We start from the raw sequence: 18,583 nt of genomic DNA, 5'->3' as shown, positions 1-18,583 counted from the left end.
GACGCCCGGAGGGCTACTATTCACAGCCCAGCAAACAGGCTGCAGCAGACCCCCTTCACTGGCTCTATCTCCATAGACAGACACACACACACATAAAAGATTCAGGTGGTACACACACACAAAGGTAGAGACGTACAGGCCACACACACACACACAAAGGTAGAGACGTACAGGCCACACACACACACAAAGGTAGAGACGTACAGGCCACACCAAAGGTAGAGACGTACAGGCCACACACACACACAAAGGTAGAGACGTACAGGCCACACACACACACACAAAGGTAGAGACGTACAGGCCACACACACACACACAAAGGTAGAGACGTACAGGCCACACACACACACACACAAAGGTAGAGACGTACAGGCCACACACACACACACACAAAGGTAGAGACGTACAGGCCACACACACACACACACAAAGGTAGAGACGTACAGGCCACACACACACACAAAGGTAGAGACATACAGGCCACACACACACACACAAAGGTAGAGACATACAGGCCACACACACACACACAAAGGTAGAGACGTACAGGCCACACACACACACACAAAGGTAGAGACGTACAGGCCACACACACACACACACAAAGGTAGAGACATACAGGCCACACACACACACACAAAGGTAGAGACGTACAGGCCACACACACACACACAAAGGTAGAGACGTACAGGCCACACACACACACACAGGTAGAGACATACAGGCCACACACACACAAAGGTAGAGACGTACAGGCCACACACACACAAAGGTAGAGACGTACAGGCCACACACACACACACACAAAGGTAGAGACGTACAGGCCACACACACACACAAAGGTAGAGACGTACAGGCCACACACACACACACAAAGGTAGAGACATACAGGCCACACACACACAAAGGTAGAGACGTACAGGCCACACACACACAAAGGTAGAGACGTACAGGCCACACACACACACACAAAGGTAGAGACGTACAGGCCACACACACACACACAAAGGTAGAGACATACAGGCCACACACACACAAAGGTAGAGACGTACAGGCCACACACACACACACACAAAGGTAGAGACGTACAGGCCACACACACACACACACACACAAAGGTAGAGACGTACAGGCCACACACACACACACAAAGGTAGAGACGTACAGGCCACACACACACAAAGGTAGAGACATACAGGCCACACACACACAAAGGTAGAGACGTACAGGCCACACACACACACAAAGGTAGAGACGTACAGGCCACACACACACACAAAGGTAGAGACGTACAGGCCACACACACAGGTTATATTTTGTGCACAGACAACACACCCACCCTTCCATTCTTCCCTCACCTATGAAGAAAGCCTCCTAGTAACCCGGTGTGGGCCGTCATTGTCAATAAGAACATTGTTCTTAAAACTGACTTGCCTAGTTAAATAAAAGGTTTAAATAAATAATCTGTCTCGTCATCTCTGATGTCTGGACAACATGCAAATCACATGCAAAACCAGGAGGGACTACATCCAGACAGCCAACGTTCCCCGGCAGAGAGAGAGTAGCGGAGGATTCTGTTCAGAGTCAGGGATTTAGGAGGAAGACAAACCAGGAGGGACTACATCCAGACAGCCAACGTTCCCCGGCAGAGAGAGAGTAGCGGAGGATTCTGTTCAGAGTCAGGGATTTAGGAGGAAGACAAACCAGGAGGGACTACATCCAGACAGCCAACGTTCCCCGGCAGAGAGAGAGTAGCGGAGGATTCTGTTCAGAGTCAGGGATTTAGGAGGGAAACAAACCAGGAAGGACTACATCCAGACAGCCAACGTTCCCAGACAGAGAGAGAGTAGCGGAGGATTCTGTTCAGTCAGGGATTTAGGAGGAAGACAAACCAGTCTTAGTTTAAGTGCTACAAGATAGACTGGTGTTTACATTTCAGATGTCTGGGCCTTTTGCTGGAGTATCACTCCACTGCTGCACCATTGAAATAACAACCAGCCCTCACACAACAGACAAACCATTTCAAAAAGCTTTTTTTAAAAGGGGATTTAGCACATTTCCATTTCCTGTTAAATTAAAAATGTATGAACAACATTGTAGAGAAATAAACCGGAGTGTATTCATCAGGGCAACAAGATACTTTACAATGCAGACGGGCCCCAATGGAGCTCTCCTACAAACACCAGCCTGACACCTTGTTATCTGAACCCATAGAGGGGGGGGGGGGGAGAGAGAGGCAGGCAGGCAGGGGGGGAGAGAGAGAGAGGGGGAGGCAGGGGGGAGAGAGAGAGAGAGAGAGAGTGGCAGGGGGAGAGAGAGAGAGGGGCAGGCAGGGGGAGAGAGAGAGGGGCAGGAGGTCTAGCCTACATGCCATCTTCTGACTTTGACAGGAGACACCCATCAGAGCGCTAAAAGTATATCGGGGACAAAAATATCTGAGAGAGACAGACAGAGAGAGAGGAGTCATTTGGTGGTTCATGGTGGAGGGAGAGAATGACGACAAGTCATCATTATGGGATGGAATAGAATGAGCTGGATTCCTGCAATAACTCTGTGGGTGGTAGCTCTGTGGGGGGCTGGCTCATAGAAGAGAAAATACCACCTCTTAGTAGGCTGGCATCGCTGCATCTCCACTGAGTTGGCTGGCTGGCTGGCATCTCTGTATCTACACTGAGTTGGCTGGCTGGCATCTCTGTATCTACACCGAGTTGGTTGGCTGGCATCTCTGTATCTACACCGAGTTGGTTGGCTGGCATCTCTGTATCTACACCGAGTTGGTTGGCTGGCATCTCTATCTACACTGAGGTTGGCTGGCATCTCTGTATCTACACTGAGGTGGTTGGCTGGCATCTCTGTATCTACACTGAGGTGGTTGGCTGGCATCTCTGTATCTACACTGAGGTGGTTGGCTGGCATCTCTGTATCTACACTGAGGTGGTTGGCTGGCATCTCTGTATCTACACCGAGTTGGTTGGCTGGCATCTCTGTATCTACACCGAGTTGGTGGCTGGCATCTCAGTATCTACACTTAGTTGGTTGGCTGGCATCTCTGTATCTACACTTAGTTGGTGGCTGGCATCTCAGTATCTACACTTAGTTGGTTGGCTGGCATCTCTGTATCTACACTTAGTTGGTGGCTGGCATCTCTGTATCTACACTTGGTTGGCTGGCATCTCTGTATCCCTCCAGTGTATCAGATGTTGTCTGATTATTAGGACCGGCATGTTGTCTGATCAGGACCGGCATGTTGTCTGATTAGGACCGGCATGTTGTCTGATCAGGACCGGCATGTTGTCTGATCAGGACCGGCATGTTGTCTGATCAGGACCGGCATGTTGTCTGATCAGGACCGGCATGTTGTCTGATCAGGACCGGCATGTTGTCTGATCAGGACCGGCATGTTGTCTGATCAGGACCGGCATGTTGTCTGATCAGGACCGGCATGTTGTCTGATCAGGACCGGCATGTTGTCTGATCAGGACCGGCATGTTGTCTGATCAGGACCGGCATGTTGTCTGATCAGGACCGGCATGTTGTCTGATCAGGACCGGCATGTTGTCTGATCAGGACCGGCATGTTGTCTGATCAGGACCGGCATGTTGTCTGATCAGGACCGGCATGTTGTCTGATTAGGACCGGCATGTTGTCTGATTAGAACCAGCATGTTGTCTGATTGGGTGTCTGATTAGGACCAGCATGTTGTCTGATCAGGACCAGCATGTTGTCTGATTAGGACAACTGGGCCAGACTGTCGCTCCATGACGTGATGAACTATTAGTTTCCAGCCATCGGCCGCCCTGATAACAACCAGATGCCTGGCTGGACAGGGGCTGTGAGAGCAGTCAGAGAGACGTGGGAGGGGGGGTTAGAGGGGCTGGAGGGTGAGGAGAGGGACAAGGGGTCTGTTGTGTTTCCCTGAGCAGGCCAGGACAGGCCTCGGAGTGTTCATTAAACCTTGTCAACTCAGAGGCCAAATCAAATGTTATTGGTCACATGCTACGGAAACAACAGATGTGGACTCCCAGGCCTTTCCGTACAATACAGAGAGAAAGAAAATGGAGAAACAGAAAACACGTCATAGAAACACAATGAGTAACGATAACTCGGCGGCTTCAGTCTGAGGCGTCACCACAGACCCTGGTTCGATTCTAGGCTGTATCACAACCGGCCGTGATCGGGAGTCCCATTGGGCGTTGCACAATTGGCCCAGCGTCGTCCGGGTTAGGGTTTGGCCGGGGTAGGATGTCATTGTAAATAAGAATTTGTTCTTAACTGACTTGCCTAGTTAAATAAAATGTTAAAATAATATAATGTTTAATGATAACTATGCACATGCAACTAGGAATAACAGTGACAGATAATAAACTGCTTAGTGTACGCACACACAGCGTCTAGCTGCTCCACACAGACCCCCCCCAGCGTCTAGCTGCTCCACACAGACCCCCCCCCCCCCCAGCGTCTAGCTGCTCCACACAGACCCCCCCCAGCGTCTAGCTGCTCCACACAGACCCCCCCCAGCGTCTAGCTGCTCCACACAGACCCCCCCCCACCCCCCCAGTGTCTAGCTGCTCCACACAGACTCCCCCCCACCCCCCCAGGATCTAGCTGCTCCACACAGACCATCCCCCCCAAGCGTCTAGCTGCGCCACACAGACCCCCCCCCACCCCAGCGTCTAGCTGCTCCACACAGACCCCCCCACCCCCCCCAGCTGCTCCACACAGACCCCCCCCACCCCCCCAGCTGCTCCACACAGACCCCCCCCACCCCCCCCAGCATCTAGCTGCTCCACACAGACCCCCCCCCCCCAGCATCTAGCTCCTCCACCACGCAGCCTGTTCAAGTGCTTTTCAAAGAGTTACAAACTGACTAGCTAAGCATTAACCTACAGCCTACTACCAACCACACTACAGCCAAACAGCCAATCAGCTCTTTATTATGTCTGCAGTAACATGTTCCATTCCCTTCAGAACACAGAGCAACTGGTTATGGACTTTATCATGGAGCAAGACTGCCATCTTGTGGTTAGTTGTGTATACCTTGGTCCATTTGAGACAAACCGAAGCAGACTACTTAACCCCAACCCCCAAACCCATATAGGGCAGTAGGGGCAAAGATGGATACACCATGAGGCCAACAGACAGTAAGGACCAAGATGGAAGATGTGTAGTCCACAGTAGACAGCGCTACCACTAGACCACCAGACACATTCACACCAATTTCATAACTTGCCATTGGCCTGTTGACCTACCTGTCATCAACAAAACCCAACCACCCAGTGACCCCCATCCCAATCCCCTAACCCTTCCACCCCGTGACCCCCATCCCCTAACCCTTCCACCCCGTGACCCCCATCCCCTAATCCTTCCACCCCAGGACCCCATCACCTAATCCTACCACCCCGTGACCCCCATCCCCTAACCCTTCCACCCCGTGACCCCATCACCTAACCCTTCCACCCCGTGACCCCATCACCTAACCCTTCCACCCCAGGACCCCATCACCTAATCCTACCACCCCGTGACCCCATCACCTAACCCTTCCACCCCAGGACCCCATCACCTAATCCTACCACCCCGTGACCCCCATCACCTAACCCTACCACCCCAGGACCCCATCACCTAATCCTACCACCCCGTGACCCCCATCACCTAACCCTACCACCCCAACACCTAATCCTACCACCCCAGGACCCCATCCCCTAACCCTTCCACCTAATCCCTTAACCCTACCACCCAGTGACCCCCATCCCCTAACCCTTCCACCCCAACACCTAATCCTACCACCCCAGGACCCCATCCCCTAACCCTTCCACCCCAACACCTAATCCTACCACCCCAGGACCCCATCCCCTAACCCTTCCACCCCAACACCTAATCCTACTACCCCAGGACCCCATCCCCTAACCCTTCCACCCCGTGACCCCCATCCCCTAACCCTTCCACCCCATCCCCTATCCCTTCCACCCCATCCTCTATCCCTTCCACCCCATCACCTAACCCTACCACTGGCCATATTATACTTTTGTTGTTTTCGAGGCCAACTATTTGAACAGCCCACTGGTTCCTACCTGTCATCCTGTATCCGCTCGCTGCCAGCTGTCCAGCCATGTATTCCCCGTCTGAGTTGTTGTGAGAGCAGCCCCATGTCCTCATCCAGATCTTCTGCATGCCAGGGATTACGCTACAGAGAAGAGGATGTATCAACTACAACTACATACAATGAATGCTGGGCCCTTTTACACTATGGGAAGGGACTGTTGGCTTTTAGTACCCTTTTAAATTGATGCTATGACAAAGAACATGTAGATTAGCAAGAAACACAATCTGAAGGGGGAGAGGAAGAGTCGTAGTCTCGAAGCTGCTAAGGAAATTAAGTAATTGGGGTCGACTGAGCTCGACCGCTTGCATTCTATAATGAACCACTAAATGGCAGTGTTACTCTACAATTAAATTGAAGTTGCCAAGAAGTACTGATTTGGTCCCTGGCTAGTGGCAACAGTAGAGCCATCTTCAATACGGCATGGTCATCTCGCTGACGCACGAGGTGAATCTCAAAATTCTCTCTTTGTTTCTTTAGGTCCTCTGTTCACACCTCCTTCTGGATTGGAGGTGGTAAGAGGGGAGGAAAGTGTTAAGGAGGAGAGAGGTTGTGAGGAACGGAGGGAAAGACTATTGAGAAAGAGTCATAAAATAGAGATAAGACCGTAGCAGCACAGAGGTGTGAAGGAGCCATCCTCCAAGTTAGTCTAAGCTTTAAAATGACTGGGACTGAACCCCGGGTTTCCTGCACATCACAATACTTAAGATAGCACCCTATACTAAAGCCCCTAGACATTAGCTCAGGAAGACAAGTCTTCAGCTCTCAGGCAAGGTTCACTCTTTAATCAAACAAGTGTGCATTGCCCACTGCATTGATTTAACCCATACCTGTCTGCTTGCAGCACCTCTGTAGTCTGCTGGGTGTTTCTCTTCCTGGCTCTGGGGATGATGCTCTTCCTGGCATACTGCCTCTCCTGTGGAGTCGGGTCGTCAGCTGACACCATGTCCTCAATGTCATCGATCAGGGAGTCACAAGCAGAAGGCATAATGACGATCTGATAGAAAAACACACACACATAAGAGTTAGACCAAATGTATTTACAAATGTGTCAAGTCCACAATGATACATTAACTTGACCATACAAAATACAGAGTTAAAAAGCCACATTGTGGACCTCTCAGGGTAGTGTAGTCAATGATAGTCCAACATAATACAGTATGTCTCATAGCTAGCTATGTCCCATGTCAATCCACATGTGAACTAGCCACACGCTGTTCTTTGGCGCGAACAACCCCCTCCTCGGCCCGCCTGAGTCCAGCTAACTTCGTTAGAAAAGACTCAGCAGGGACATTTCTAGTTATATCTTCAAAACTTTAATATTAATTGTACAGATAATAAATAGTATTATTTACAAAAGTGGTGTCAAAATAGTATGTCAAATAACTGCGACAGAAGCCTGGTCTTGCTAACAGTTAGCCAATGTTAGCTTTTACATAGATGCATTCTCAGGGAATATTCAATAACTGCTCCATAACTGGGCTATGTAGCTAGATTTATGCATAATAATAACACCATCTATATAGGGCACAGAGTCTGTTTTATACCTATCTTGTCTCTTTAAAAAACGTGCCTTTCTGCCAGCTAACATTTGGGAACAGTAACAGAGCACAACGACCCACGTGTTTCTGTTTTGGAATGGCACGTGCATTCAACTTCGTATTACACTTCCTCACCTGTGTTATGTCCTGTTATTACTTCAGTCGTTAACACGGTGCTAATAAATGTTGACTCTCAAATGGAAGACAAACTCAAAGCTGCTAGCTGGAAGGTTGTTGTTATGATCAGCACTGATACAAAGACTGTCTATTATATTGACAAGAGAGTCGATTAACCGCTCCAACAATGGAAATACATGTCCGCGAAGATGGAAGGCAGGCAGGAAGAGGCTAGATCAGGTGGGACCATTCTAGCCAATCAGGCTAACAAGTCACAGAGACAGATAGAGAACTCATCTTTGTATCTGTGCGAATTGGGGCTGTCTCCATTTTAAAGTAGTCCATTTTCTTCATTGGCCGATTGCACCCAGCAATCTACTTTAAAACAGTGGAAGCCCTCAATGGCAATGTCCATGTTAAAATAGGTTATATCTATCTTGAAGACAGACAACTCAAATAGTAGTTTTTTTCTAAGTTGCGGAATTGCCACGTGCGTCCACTTATAAACCAGTGTATTAGTAACAACCTACCCATTACAACACTTATGTTCGATCAAATAAGCCTCACGTAGCAAATTAGCAATTAAATGTTTTGTAGACCAAATTCGACATTCACGGACCTCCATAGAAAAACTCCTCACTTCGTGGGCTTATTTTTCGTGGGACGATTTTTGGGTGGAGTAAAGCCTCTCGCTTTGCCTCTTTCTCTCTGTCTGGCATACTTGCTGGGCGCATTTTGATGACCACGTGGAACGATGGAAAGGAGTGAGGGACAAACTTCTTGCCTTGTGACAAGCGAAATCCGTTGTCAGTTACCTGAAATGACCCTAATCGCGGTTTATTTTTTGTACTCTTTCTGCACTCACTGAGGGGGGGGGGGCGTGCAGGGTAGGGATTTTCCCACCCAGAATGTCATGTTGCCCACCCAAATGATGCTAGAATCTAGCAAAAACTGATTTCTTTTTTTTTTTACTAGCAAGTCAGTTAAGAACAAATTCTTATTTACAGTAACGAATTTGCAGGATATTAGCTCAGAAACAGACAAAATGTCTGCCCACCCAGAAATATAGTCCTAGAACCAATAATTAAATCAATTTCCATAGTGAAGTAACAATTGCCATATTTATATTGCTTTTATTCAAGTTTTGGTGAATTTCAAACATCCAGAATATAAAACATATCCTCAATGGCACCAACCCAACAGGTGGTCCTGTTCAGATGCATTATATATTTATATATATATATATATACACACACAATTTATATCAAAGCTTTCAAATCGAACATACATGTTTTAAAAAGCCATGTTACAATAAAACTGAAAATTAAATCTGTATTTTCAAAATATTCACATAACATACTCTTTCATGCATTCATATAAAAAGAAAAAAACTTTGAATAAGCAGTGTGTAATCTATGGTTACATATCAAATGGCATCCCATTCCTTATATAGTGTACTAGGGCTCGGGTCAAAAGTGCCACTCACTACATAAGAAATACAGTGCCATTGGGGACGTATCCTATTTGTGTTATAATAAGCATCATCCACACACACGGAAAGACAGGCTTTCCTAATCACTTCAAATTGTTGAACCTTGGGAGAAGAATTTGTGACCAGATTCTGGTCAACGAGAGATAAAATGGTTAGCCTGGTTAAACCCGACTGAATGCTGCATGGTGAATGCAACGCAGCTTTCAATCTGGTTCAACCAGGCTATAAAAATTGTAGGGAATTCCTTTTTCTATAAATTCTTATATAGACTGAAAATCTAATTAGTATAAGAAAAAATAATAATTCAAGTTGAGTTTATAAATACATATTCACATTGATATAAATATGAAATTAAAGAACAAGAGGAAAATATTGACAAGATGTTCTGTGCACTTGGGGGGGATTCTTTCTACATTGTCCAGTACCTTCACAACAAACAAAAGCATATTAGAGACGCTAACACTGGCAAAATTGTAATCCCAAAATACATGGAAAAATGGGATAATTCAATGATGGCAACAATACTACGTTAACATTCAGTTCAGTAAATTCAAGAAATAAACTGAAATTCCAATTCTCCTCAATGCTTCTCAATGAGAAACACCAATGTGTAAGTGAACCCCAACCCTGGTTACATGAACTCATCATTTGAAGAGTTCCATTTCATTACTCATCACCAAGAAGGAAAGCACTCACTACGCAAAACCATTTACACATAACACACACAAATGAACTGGCTAAAACACAAACACAACCACACTAATGGAAACCAAGCCCTTATATCAGAATATTAATTCATATATGCATCATTCTATCAACATAACACATCCACGTGCCTGCCTGACCATCAAGATACCAGGAAACCATCCTAGATCTCTGAACTCGCATACAACAGGTAAGCCAAACAGTCTGTCACCACGACTACAGTTCTAGAAGTCAGAATATCTGCTAACATGGCACCTAACTGACTAACATAAAACACCCCAAAATAAACCAGCATTAGTATAGTCATAAAACCATATCTGGAGCCAGAGGTAGTCTACAGTACCTAGTGAGCGATCAAAATCATACCTTCATTAAAACATTTTTTTTTTTTAATGGTTTCTAGACTTCAGGGCACCAACCCCCAGGTTACACCAACATCCAGTCAGCAAGGCAACAAGCATATCATTCAATCATCATCTAGGACGAATTTAAGACTATCCTGTCTCTTCTTCACTGTGACATGAACAAAACGATATCTAGGCTACCTAACCCCCCCCCACCATTAGCCGAATTAACATACAACTGAACACATTCAACATACAACTGAACACATTCAGAGTTCTTTCGGGATTCAAATCAACCAAGTAGCCCACTTGTTCTGCTTGAAAAGTGAACTCCTTTTATTCTCCTACACAAAAAGAAATGCTGATGTCAGTCAGAAACACATTTCCCTTTAAGTAGAGGGAGAAGTCCCACACCTGCTTGTTTCCATTCATGAGCATGTGATTTTAAAATGGAGGGGGGGGGGGTGATGGCTGTATTAAAATATTCAGATGAGCACCGTAAGGTGCATCTACAATAGCGTTGCTCGCTGACTAAAAGGTACATCTGTAATGGGTATACACGGTATTACTGAATGTGCACCCAAAGGGCCGCTATGTTTTGAGGCACAAAACAATTTAGGCAACAGGGATGTTAATCCAGGAGGGGGTTGAATATCTCTGCTGTAAACAAGAAGCTTGTTCTTAACATCTTGCTACTTAGCTACTAGCAAGTTAGCAAACCAAAACACTGGAGCCCTGAGCTGGATATCTTTTCACACATCTTAGATTCCCTTACAGTTATACTTAACCTTTAGTTATACAGCACACAACCCCCCCCCCCCCCCCCCGCCCACCCAAAGAAAACTAATGAAAATCATGATATGGATATGTCTAAACCCTCCAGTATAGGGTATAGCGCTCAAGCCTAATCAGCACAGAGACAGACTCTCTCTCCAAGATAACTTGAGGTATTCCTTCAGAGCAATAACATAACGGTTGCTTTTTAACTGGTTGTTGTTCTTGGAAATATCCATTCACATGGATACAGACTGGGACGGGCCAACTTGGGTTTCCAATTAAACCAGGACTTGTTGAATTTGGTGACGCTTGTAAACCCATTATTTGCCCTAAGCAAACACAGTTAATATGAATGTCAGTTAAGTAGGAGATAATATCTTGACACGAGTCCCAATCTAAACTAACGGGTCAACTTGTACTTTATGATACAGTATCTCAACAACTAGTGTTGTACTAAAATATTTCCTAAAAGTTTCAAAGACAAAACTCAGCGATTTTTTTTGTTTGTTGTTGTTGCCGCAAAACCATTATCACACCGTCACTGCCATATTCTATGTAACGATGACAAAAGCATAGAACACCAGCACAAATGTAGATTTGCTTGATCAGCATATAGGGTCACGCTGGCCACCTGACACATCCACAGGAACACATGAGCAACCGTCTGAAACACAGACCGTTACGGAGGGTTTCGACTAGCGCCAGTTTGGATAAAGGCAGCTCTCAGTAATCAAGACGGTCTGAGAAGTGAGAGAAGAGCTGGTCAGGGTCGTCTTCATTAGGCCACAGCGTAGCAAAACCTTTATCGTGACTGAAAATGAAACCTCTACCGTTTCAGTTTCAATGAGTTTATACATTTTTGTTCCTACTGAACACGACCCAGTTTTAAGGCAGTCTACAGTGCCTCGACAAACAGGCAGGTACAGGGAGAAAAAGATGCCGGGTGGGGGAGGATCTTTCACCCACCTGGCCCAGTGTACTGCCTTGACAAACAGGCAGGCACAGGGAGAGAAGGAGAGAGATCTTTTATCCAGCATGCCCTGTGTACCCAATCCTCTTTAAAACAGAGGGATAGGGGTGCCAAGGAACTCTCCCTATGGTGCAGTCTCTCTCTACAGGCTGATCCCTCTCTGCTCCTCCATGACAGTTACATATGAACACAGCAGACATTTCCCCCGTCTCTCCTGGTACATGTGAACACACAGAAGAGACAAGTGTCCCCTACGTCTTCCTCTATTCAGTAATAAGGAGGGGGGGGGGACGAGACACATCCTTGTCTTCCACCCCTCCCTCTTACATAGAGGGACACATGAGTTCTTCCAGGGGAAGCTTGTCAAAGTCGTATGTGTCGAACAGATCACTGATTCCCTCGTCATCCTCTAAGCTCAGCATGTAGTCCTCGTTGAGGAGAGGAGGGGACAGGTTGACGAAGGGCCCGGCCCCGTGGCCCTCCAGGAGCCCAGACAGGGAGGAGGGGATCTGGTCCTCCGTTTGCAGCAGCAGGCTGGTGAAAGGGGAGGTGATGGGGGACAGGTTGGTCACCATCACCGCAGACGGAGCTGGAGCGACGTAGTCGTTACCGCTGCCGCCTGTTGCACTCTCTGTGGAGGAGAAAGGATGTGAGAGATATTACAACTAAACACACAAAACGTTGATTGATAAGAAGCAAGGAAATTTGATCAGGTCTAAAAAACGAATAATTGTAAAGAGTGTGCACATTCTGATGGGAAAGGTACCTGCTGACACTTTGAGGAAAGGGGAGGAGTTTCCTTGGACATCCGGGCCGCCGTTCTTCACAGGACTACTGGTGTTCTCCTCCGGACAGAGGAACACCTCGATAGGCCCCTTGGTGCTGGTGAGGAGGACAGACAGGCCCTGGTAAACAAACAAGACCCACTGATTAGTTATAGAGCAGTTCAAATCAAATCAAATTTTATTTGTCACATACACATGGTTAGCAGATGTTAATGCGAGTGTAGCGAAATGCTTGTGCTTCTAGTTCCGACAATGCAGTAATAACCAACGAGTAATCTAACCTAACAATTCCACAACAATTACCTCATACACACAAGTGTAAAGGGATAAAGAATATGTACATAAAGATATATGAATGAGTGATGGTACAGAACGGCATAGGCAAGATGCAGTAGATGGTATAGAGTACAGAGTATAGAGTGGTCCCGTGTGGCTCAGTTGGTAGAGCATGGCGCTTGCAACGCCAGGGTTGTGGGTTCAATTCCCACGGGGGGACCAGGGTTCAATTCCCACGGGGGGACCAGGATGAATATGTATGAACTTTCCAATTTGTAAGTCGCTCTGGATAAGAGCGTCTGCTAAATGACTTAAATGTAAATGTAAGTACAGTCTATACATATGAGATGAGTAATGTAGGGTATGTCTCAACCTCAGGTGACACGGACCCAAAACTGCCCAGCTAACAACAAATGTTCACGCAACTTCAGAGAACATTCCCTTAAAGAGTGTATTAGGTCATTTACCTAACGTTTTCATAGGAATGTTGCAGCGACGTGCAAGGACTGTTTCCAAGGACCATTCATGGCAACCATGTTCTGTGTATGTTTGGTGGGATGTTGATGGAATATTCTCCTAACCCACAGAGAACTGGACGCATGAGCAGTTGACAGTGAGAGGACGTTTCTTTTTTTGCTGAGTTTAGTTCCAACGAGAGGTCCTTATAAAGTTTTTGTTTTAAAATGAAATCTGTTCCCTTGTAGAAACACTGCAGTGGACAGACATGAGCATGCTGCATTGATTAGGTATTGATTCAATTGGTAGACTAGTGATTCTCAACCTCAAGTACATGGACTGGTCTGTACTGGTGCCTGGGATATTGTTGACCGGTACCTCTGTTGTCAGACACTGATTGGGTGATTGTAGCGCCAGCGGTCGTCCAACACGGTTAGTTTTGGATGTTAGTTGACATCGAAAGAGAAGAACCATAACTGCATGTACCTTTGTACACAAACACGTTGTAGAAAGTACACGAGACAAACACAAGAGGACAGTCTCAAGGTCATATTGATTAACCAGACTTGTCTGCTTACCTCCTGTGGGTCTGGCACCTCCAACTTGGTCTCAGAGGGAGCTTTCACCACGATGATGGTCTGGTCCTTCAGGTGACGCAGATGACGGATGTCTTGGTATGTCACATAGGCAAACGTGGACCAGCAGGGTTAAAGACAACTAAAACGCTGAGTTTGGAATAAAACACACATATTGACCAGCTTTGAGCACCTAAGTGACACTAGTTATAACGGCTTCATAGTATCCTACGAACACTAGTTATAACGGCTTCATAGTACCCTACGAACACTAGTTATAACGGCTTCATAGTACCCTACGAACACTAGTTATAACGGCTTCATAGTACCCTACGAACACTAGTTATAACGGCTTCATAGTACCCTACGAACACTAGTTATAACGGCTTCATAGTACCCTACGAACACTAGTTATAACGGCTTCATAGTACCCTACGAAGACAGCCTTGGCTCTTCTTGTTTTCCCCCTATTATAACAGTGTGGTTAACAGTGTGTGTGTGTGTGTATAATAAGGATATTTGTGGCTGTGCGAGGCCTCTGTCATCTGTTGGACGTCCAGGGTACAGCTCTGGATCAGCTCGTCCAGTCTCCTCTCCTCCTGACCCAGGTCAGACAGCTCACTGCTCAGACTCTGGCTGCTGGTCAACGTACCCCCATCCTCCGACAGGTTACAGCCCCTGGGAGAGAGCGAGAGAGGGGAGGGTTTAACACAGGACAAAAGCCTGAAAACTATTTTCATTACCTCATACAGTTAGATCAAGTCAGTGATGATGTCTAGTGATTGCCCCTAAAGGGGATAAAGTTGTCTAAATCAAATCGGTTCTTGTGAGACACTTACATCCACTGTATGTTATTCTTGGACTTCTTCTTGATCAGGTGCACCCCCTCCAGCACGTTGGTGATGTCATAGAGGCGTCTCTTCTGCACCTTGAGAACCTCTGCAGCCTGATTGAGGTCGATGACGCCGTCAGACGACTGGCCCAGCAGCTCAACAAACTTCTTCGTTAGCAGGCCCAGCGACGTGTCGTAACGCGTCTTCTCTGCCGGTGACTTTGGAGCTATACAGTAAGACGGACGGGAGAGAGAAATATATCCAGTTTAGTATTATGTTCAAAGTTGGATGGGAGAGTTTGATTAAAAATGACATAACGTTACAAGTTACAGTATGTTCTCACTGCAGTGAGCAACTAAGTATCTTTACAGAGGGAGGGGATTCTATTAAACCCCCGGGTCACCGTTGATTCCGTTCGTTTTGGAACCGGCCTGCTTCCCAGGCGTCCGGTCTGGTGCGCCCTTTTGGTCGACGGCGAAGTCGGCTCAAAAAACATATTTTTTTATTTTATTTTTAAAGAGTGTGGAGTAATGAGTAGGATTATGTGTTTTCACATACAAAAGTGATTTCTTTAGATAAAAGGGCTTCATCTGCCTTCCCACTTAAAAAATATGTTTACATTTTCAAACAAATTAAGGAAAATAGATGTCGGTTTCTGAACGATGCATTATGCTGCCGTGACAACGTGCCCGAGCAGCGCAGACCACTGTTCGATTACAGAAGGACGCTCCTCCATCCCCGCTTTTACCCATTCACATCATGGGCCATAGCTTATTAGTACACTTAGTCCAACTTCCTCATTGAGCGTGTTTAGCAGGGGTGCCCCAACCATCCTCCTGGACAGGTACATTCCTGCAGGATTTCACCCCAACCCAAATCAAGCACACCGGACTACCGATTAGCTGCTCAACAGAAACCGATTAGTGGAATCAGGAGTTAGTACAGATTTGGACCATTGAGAAAAACCTTGCATACCCAGTAGCTCTCCAGGAGGGCCACTTTATAGGTATGATGGGCTTTATAACACAGTCACAGAATCCTCACTTGAACCATCTGCTCTGGCTCAGTCTTACTTTTGGGGCTCTTGAGCCCTGGCCCGGAGGCTCCTCCAGCCTTTCCCCTGGGGGTCCTGGCTCCTTCGATGGGGTACTGGTGGTCCGACTCATCCAACGCCAACCTGCGCTTGGCCTGCAGAAGGTAAACGCCGCAGTCAGATTACCTCTCACAAAACAGGTCAAAGATGTTCTTGAGTATCGTTCCGGCATAACGGTGTGATAGGCTTTATAAACTCAAACCTGGTCTGTAGAATAGTTTCTACATAGGCCTACGCCTTGAAATGGTATAATCATATAAACATTGGCAATAGAAATGCACGCATTTTACTTCACTTATAAAATATGCTTGTTTTGTACACTGAGAATCGTCCCTTAGCGCCACTGAATGACACGTCCCATCAAGGAAGTGAAGTGTGTTTGTCAGTGTACTGTAGTACAACAGCTGTGCCTCAATCATTTGAAGACACGACTTACAAATACATTTGTCATTTAGCAGACTCACTTATAAAGAGCGACTTACAGTTTGTGCATTCATCTTTAAAAAGGTATCTTGGTGAGACCCACATCATATTCATGAAGATTAGTTCAATATTGTGAAAGATAAATGAACCAATATCCCCTCAACGTCATAAGGCCATGACCTGAAGATGACTTGGAGTGTCAGTGAGATGTCGGCCATTTTGTTCAACAACATGGCACGAGGGCTACTTTATTTACACATCACAGGCCGGAGAAAGAGTGATGAAAACAGGAATGCTGAGTATCTTGCCATGGGTGTTTCCATGTGTAGAGAAATGCATATCGAGTCCGTCGGGTCAACGAGGACATTAGTGTGTCTAGCGGGTCAAAACTAAAATATGAGGGAAAAGACGAGGCCAGTCATTCATGAGGGACAGTGGACCAAATATAGAACACCAACCCAGGGCTGTTTGAGAAAATTAACATTTTCGTAATATCAGATGGTTCTTGTCAGGCATTTTCATCAACCTAGAGATGGAACAAATAAAGAAGTCCTTGCTCCTGGGACAGTTCATACATATTAAATATGGCTGCCATCTTTGCACACCCCAAACCAATCCCCCCCCCCCCCCATCTAATGTATCTTCCTCTGTAAGCAAATGGGGATCCTGAACGCAAACTAGCCATGTCTGTAGACTAATGTCAAAGACAGTACAGTAGAACGCCTGCTAGTGTGCTGTGGTTTTTTTGATGCATGGCCAGAAATTAATCTATATCAGCATGTCTATATGGAAGGCATTTCCGCAATTTTATGGTTAAAAACACAGGAAGCACGCAATCATACGAACTATTATAATGTAGCTAGTTAGCAGCTATAACGATATTCGATATGACGCGGAAAACTAAAAGACAAGACGATTGCCCTTCTGTTGCTCAACTAAGATTGTTGGCCTGTGTTTGTAGTTAGCTGGCTAGCTTGCAGGCTACCTACCGAGCGAGTCAGTCAACCCGCGTTCCCATTCCCTTCCCCCCCAAGTCCAAAACACTAACAGGGCCTAGCCACTCATTTCTGACAAGTAATTATTTTACAGCTAGCCTAGCAAGTTGAAGCACGACTGTGTGTCAAACATGCACGGAACCTTGCAAGGCTAGAGCTGCTCTTGAACCCTACACTAAACCCAAACATTCTCTCAACTTGAAAAAACGGATGAGAAATTGTTTCGGTATTGGCTGTTGACCTTTTACGATACGGGTCTGACCCCTTAGCAATTGATAATACATGGCAGGCATATCTTATTAGCTAGCCAACAGGCTACCCAAACTAAATGACAGATTTATATATAGTTTCACCTGTAAAAGTAACGGTGTAGCTAACTACGGCTTGAACAACAATAACTGCTTTCAGACTGGTGTAAAACCCAACTATTGAGCGAACCTGGAGTCTGTTGGGTGACTAAAGGGGATCAGGGAGAGCGACCCAACTAGCTAACGTTAGCTCGCTAGGCTACCAACGTACGAAGCAGTTTGTCGTTCATTTCATTTCACTGCAATACAACAGAAAATGACATTAGCAAGTTTACCGGTGGACGTCCTAATGTAGGTCGTTGTCCGGTTCCGTTTGTTGCTCCGTTTGGAGTGGAATATATACTGCCAGCTGGAGGTTCGGACAAACAGACATTTGAAGTCTGTGTAATGCAAGGCGGTGGAGTTATAATTTGAATATAAGTGGCAGTTGTAAAATGAGGGGTTAACCGATCGGACAATGCTGTCAATACCGCATTTTTATCCAAGGAGCCTCCAACCCCTGCTATTATTACTTTATCCGGGGCTGATGAGATCCCTCTTCTCATCTTTGTGGGCTCGGGTACCCTTTGTCCCTTTAGTTTAAAGCCCCTTTTCAGCTAATCCACCACGATAAATTCAAAAATATTGATATGAAAGAGTAGATTATGATCTTATTTGCCGATATTTGTATGTTTCAAAGTATATTGAGAGCACATTTAGGCAGATGCAATGGATTAGAAACTAGCGCGAGTCTCAGCCCTGCCAGCTCAAAAATGGCTCCAGGAAGCTGACAATGAATGAAGGGATACCGTTTACG

At 46.2% G+C, this 18,583-nt stretch overlaps 3 protein-coding genes across 3 annotated transcripts in view; 1 reads left to right on the top strand and 2 right to left on the bottom strand.

Annotated features, from left to right (window-relative positions):
• Positions 1–3,774: 3,774 nt before the first annotated feature.
• Positions 3,775–7,902, bottom strand: LOC120043466 (threonylcarbamoyladenosine tRNA methylthiotransferase-like). The gene is made up of 4 exons (XM_038988059.1): positions 7,774–7,902; positions 6,928–7,094; positions 6,059–6,181; positions 3,775–3,874 (listed from the first exon to the last, which is right to left on the bottom strand). The coding sequence occupies exons 2-4, from the start codon at positions 7,083–7,085 to the stop codon at positions 3,775–3,777; spliced, it is 381 nt and encodes a 126-aa protein (XP_038843987.1). The 5' UTR covers positions 7,086–7,094; positions 7,774–7,902.
• A 3,244-nt stretch (positions 7,903–11,146) lies between these two features.
• Positions 11,147–18,538, bottom strand: LOC120043467 (transcription factor E2F3-like). Its single transcript, XM_038988060.1, has 7 exons — positions 18,063–18,538; positions 16,042–16,156; positions 14,975–15,194; positions 14,655–14,813; positions 14,139–14,253; positions 12,810–12,948; positions 11,147–12,674 (listed from the first exon to the last, which is right to left on the bottom strand). Exons 1-7 carry the CDS (start codon positions 18,330–18,332, stop codon positions 12,367–12,369), a joined length of 1,326 nt encoding a protein of 441 aa, XP_038843988.1. The 5' UTR covers positions 18,333–18,538; the 3' UTR covers positions 11,147–12,366.
• Positions 18,399–18,583, top strand: part of LOC120043465 (lysophospholipid acyltransferase 1-like) — a gene marked incomplete at its 5' end in the record, with an annotated part of 22,035 nt that continues 21,850 nt past the window's right edge. The window contains one exon of the mRNA XM_038988058.1: positions 18,399–18,418. Coding sequence (XP_038843986.1) covers positions 18,399–18,418 — 20 coding nt within the window. The remainder of the gene's footprint in view (positions 18,419–18,583) is intronic.

The sequence above is a fragment of the Salvelinus namaycush genome, unplaced genomic scaffold, assembly GCF_016432855.1.
Source record: "Salvelinus namaycush isolate Seneca unplaced genomic scaffold, SaNama_1.0 Scaffold932, whole genome shotgun sequence".
In the NCBI taxonomy this organism is placed as follows: domain Eukaryota; kingdom Metazoa; phylum Chordata; class Actinopteri; order Salmoniformes; family Salmonidae; genus Salvelinus; species Salvelinus namaycush.
This window is presented reverse-complemented; position numbering and strand designations above follow the sequence as displayed.

Bases quoted from the DNA above. Each gene is read 5' to 3' on its own strand.
- LOC120043467 (XM_038988060.1), bottom strand. From the start codon at position 18,332: ATGAGAAGAGGGATCTCATCAGCCCCGGATAAAGTAATAATAGCAGGG. The intron at 16,157-18,062 runs GTAAACTTGCTA...TACCTTCTGCAG, and splicing joins CTACATTAGGACGTCCACCG to GCCAAGCGCAGGTTGGCGTT. The intron at 12,949-14,138 runs GTAAGCAGACAA...TTTGTTTACCAG, and splicing joins AGGTGCCAGACCCACAGGAG to GGCCTGTCTGTCCTCCTCAC.
- LOC120043466 (XM_038988059.1), bottom strand. From the start codon at position 7,085: ATGCCTTCTGCTTGTGACTCCCTGATCGATGACATTGAGGACATGGTG. The intron at 6,182-6,927 runs GTATGGGTTAAA...TCTTCTCTGTAG, and splicing joins GAGGTGCTGCAAGCAGACAG to CGTAATCCCTGGCATGCAGA. The intron at 3,875-6,058 runs GTGGGCTGTTCA...CTCACCCTCCAG, and splicing joins AGGATGACAGGTAGGAACCA to CCCCTCTAACCCCCCCTCCC.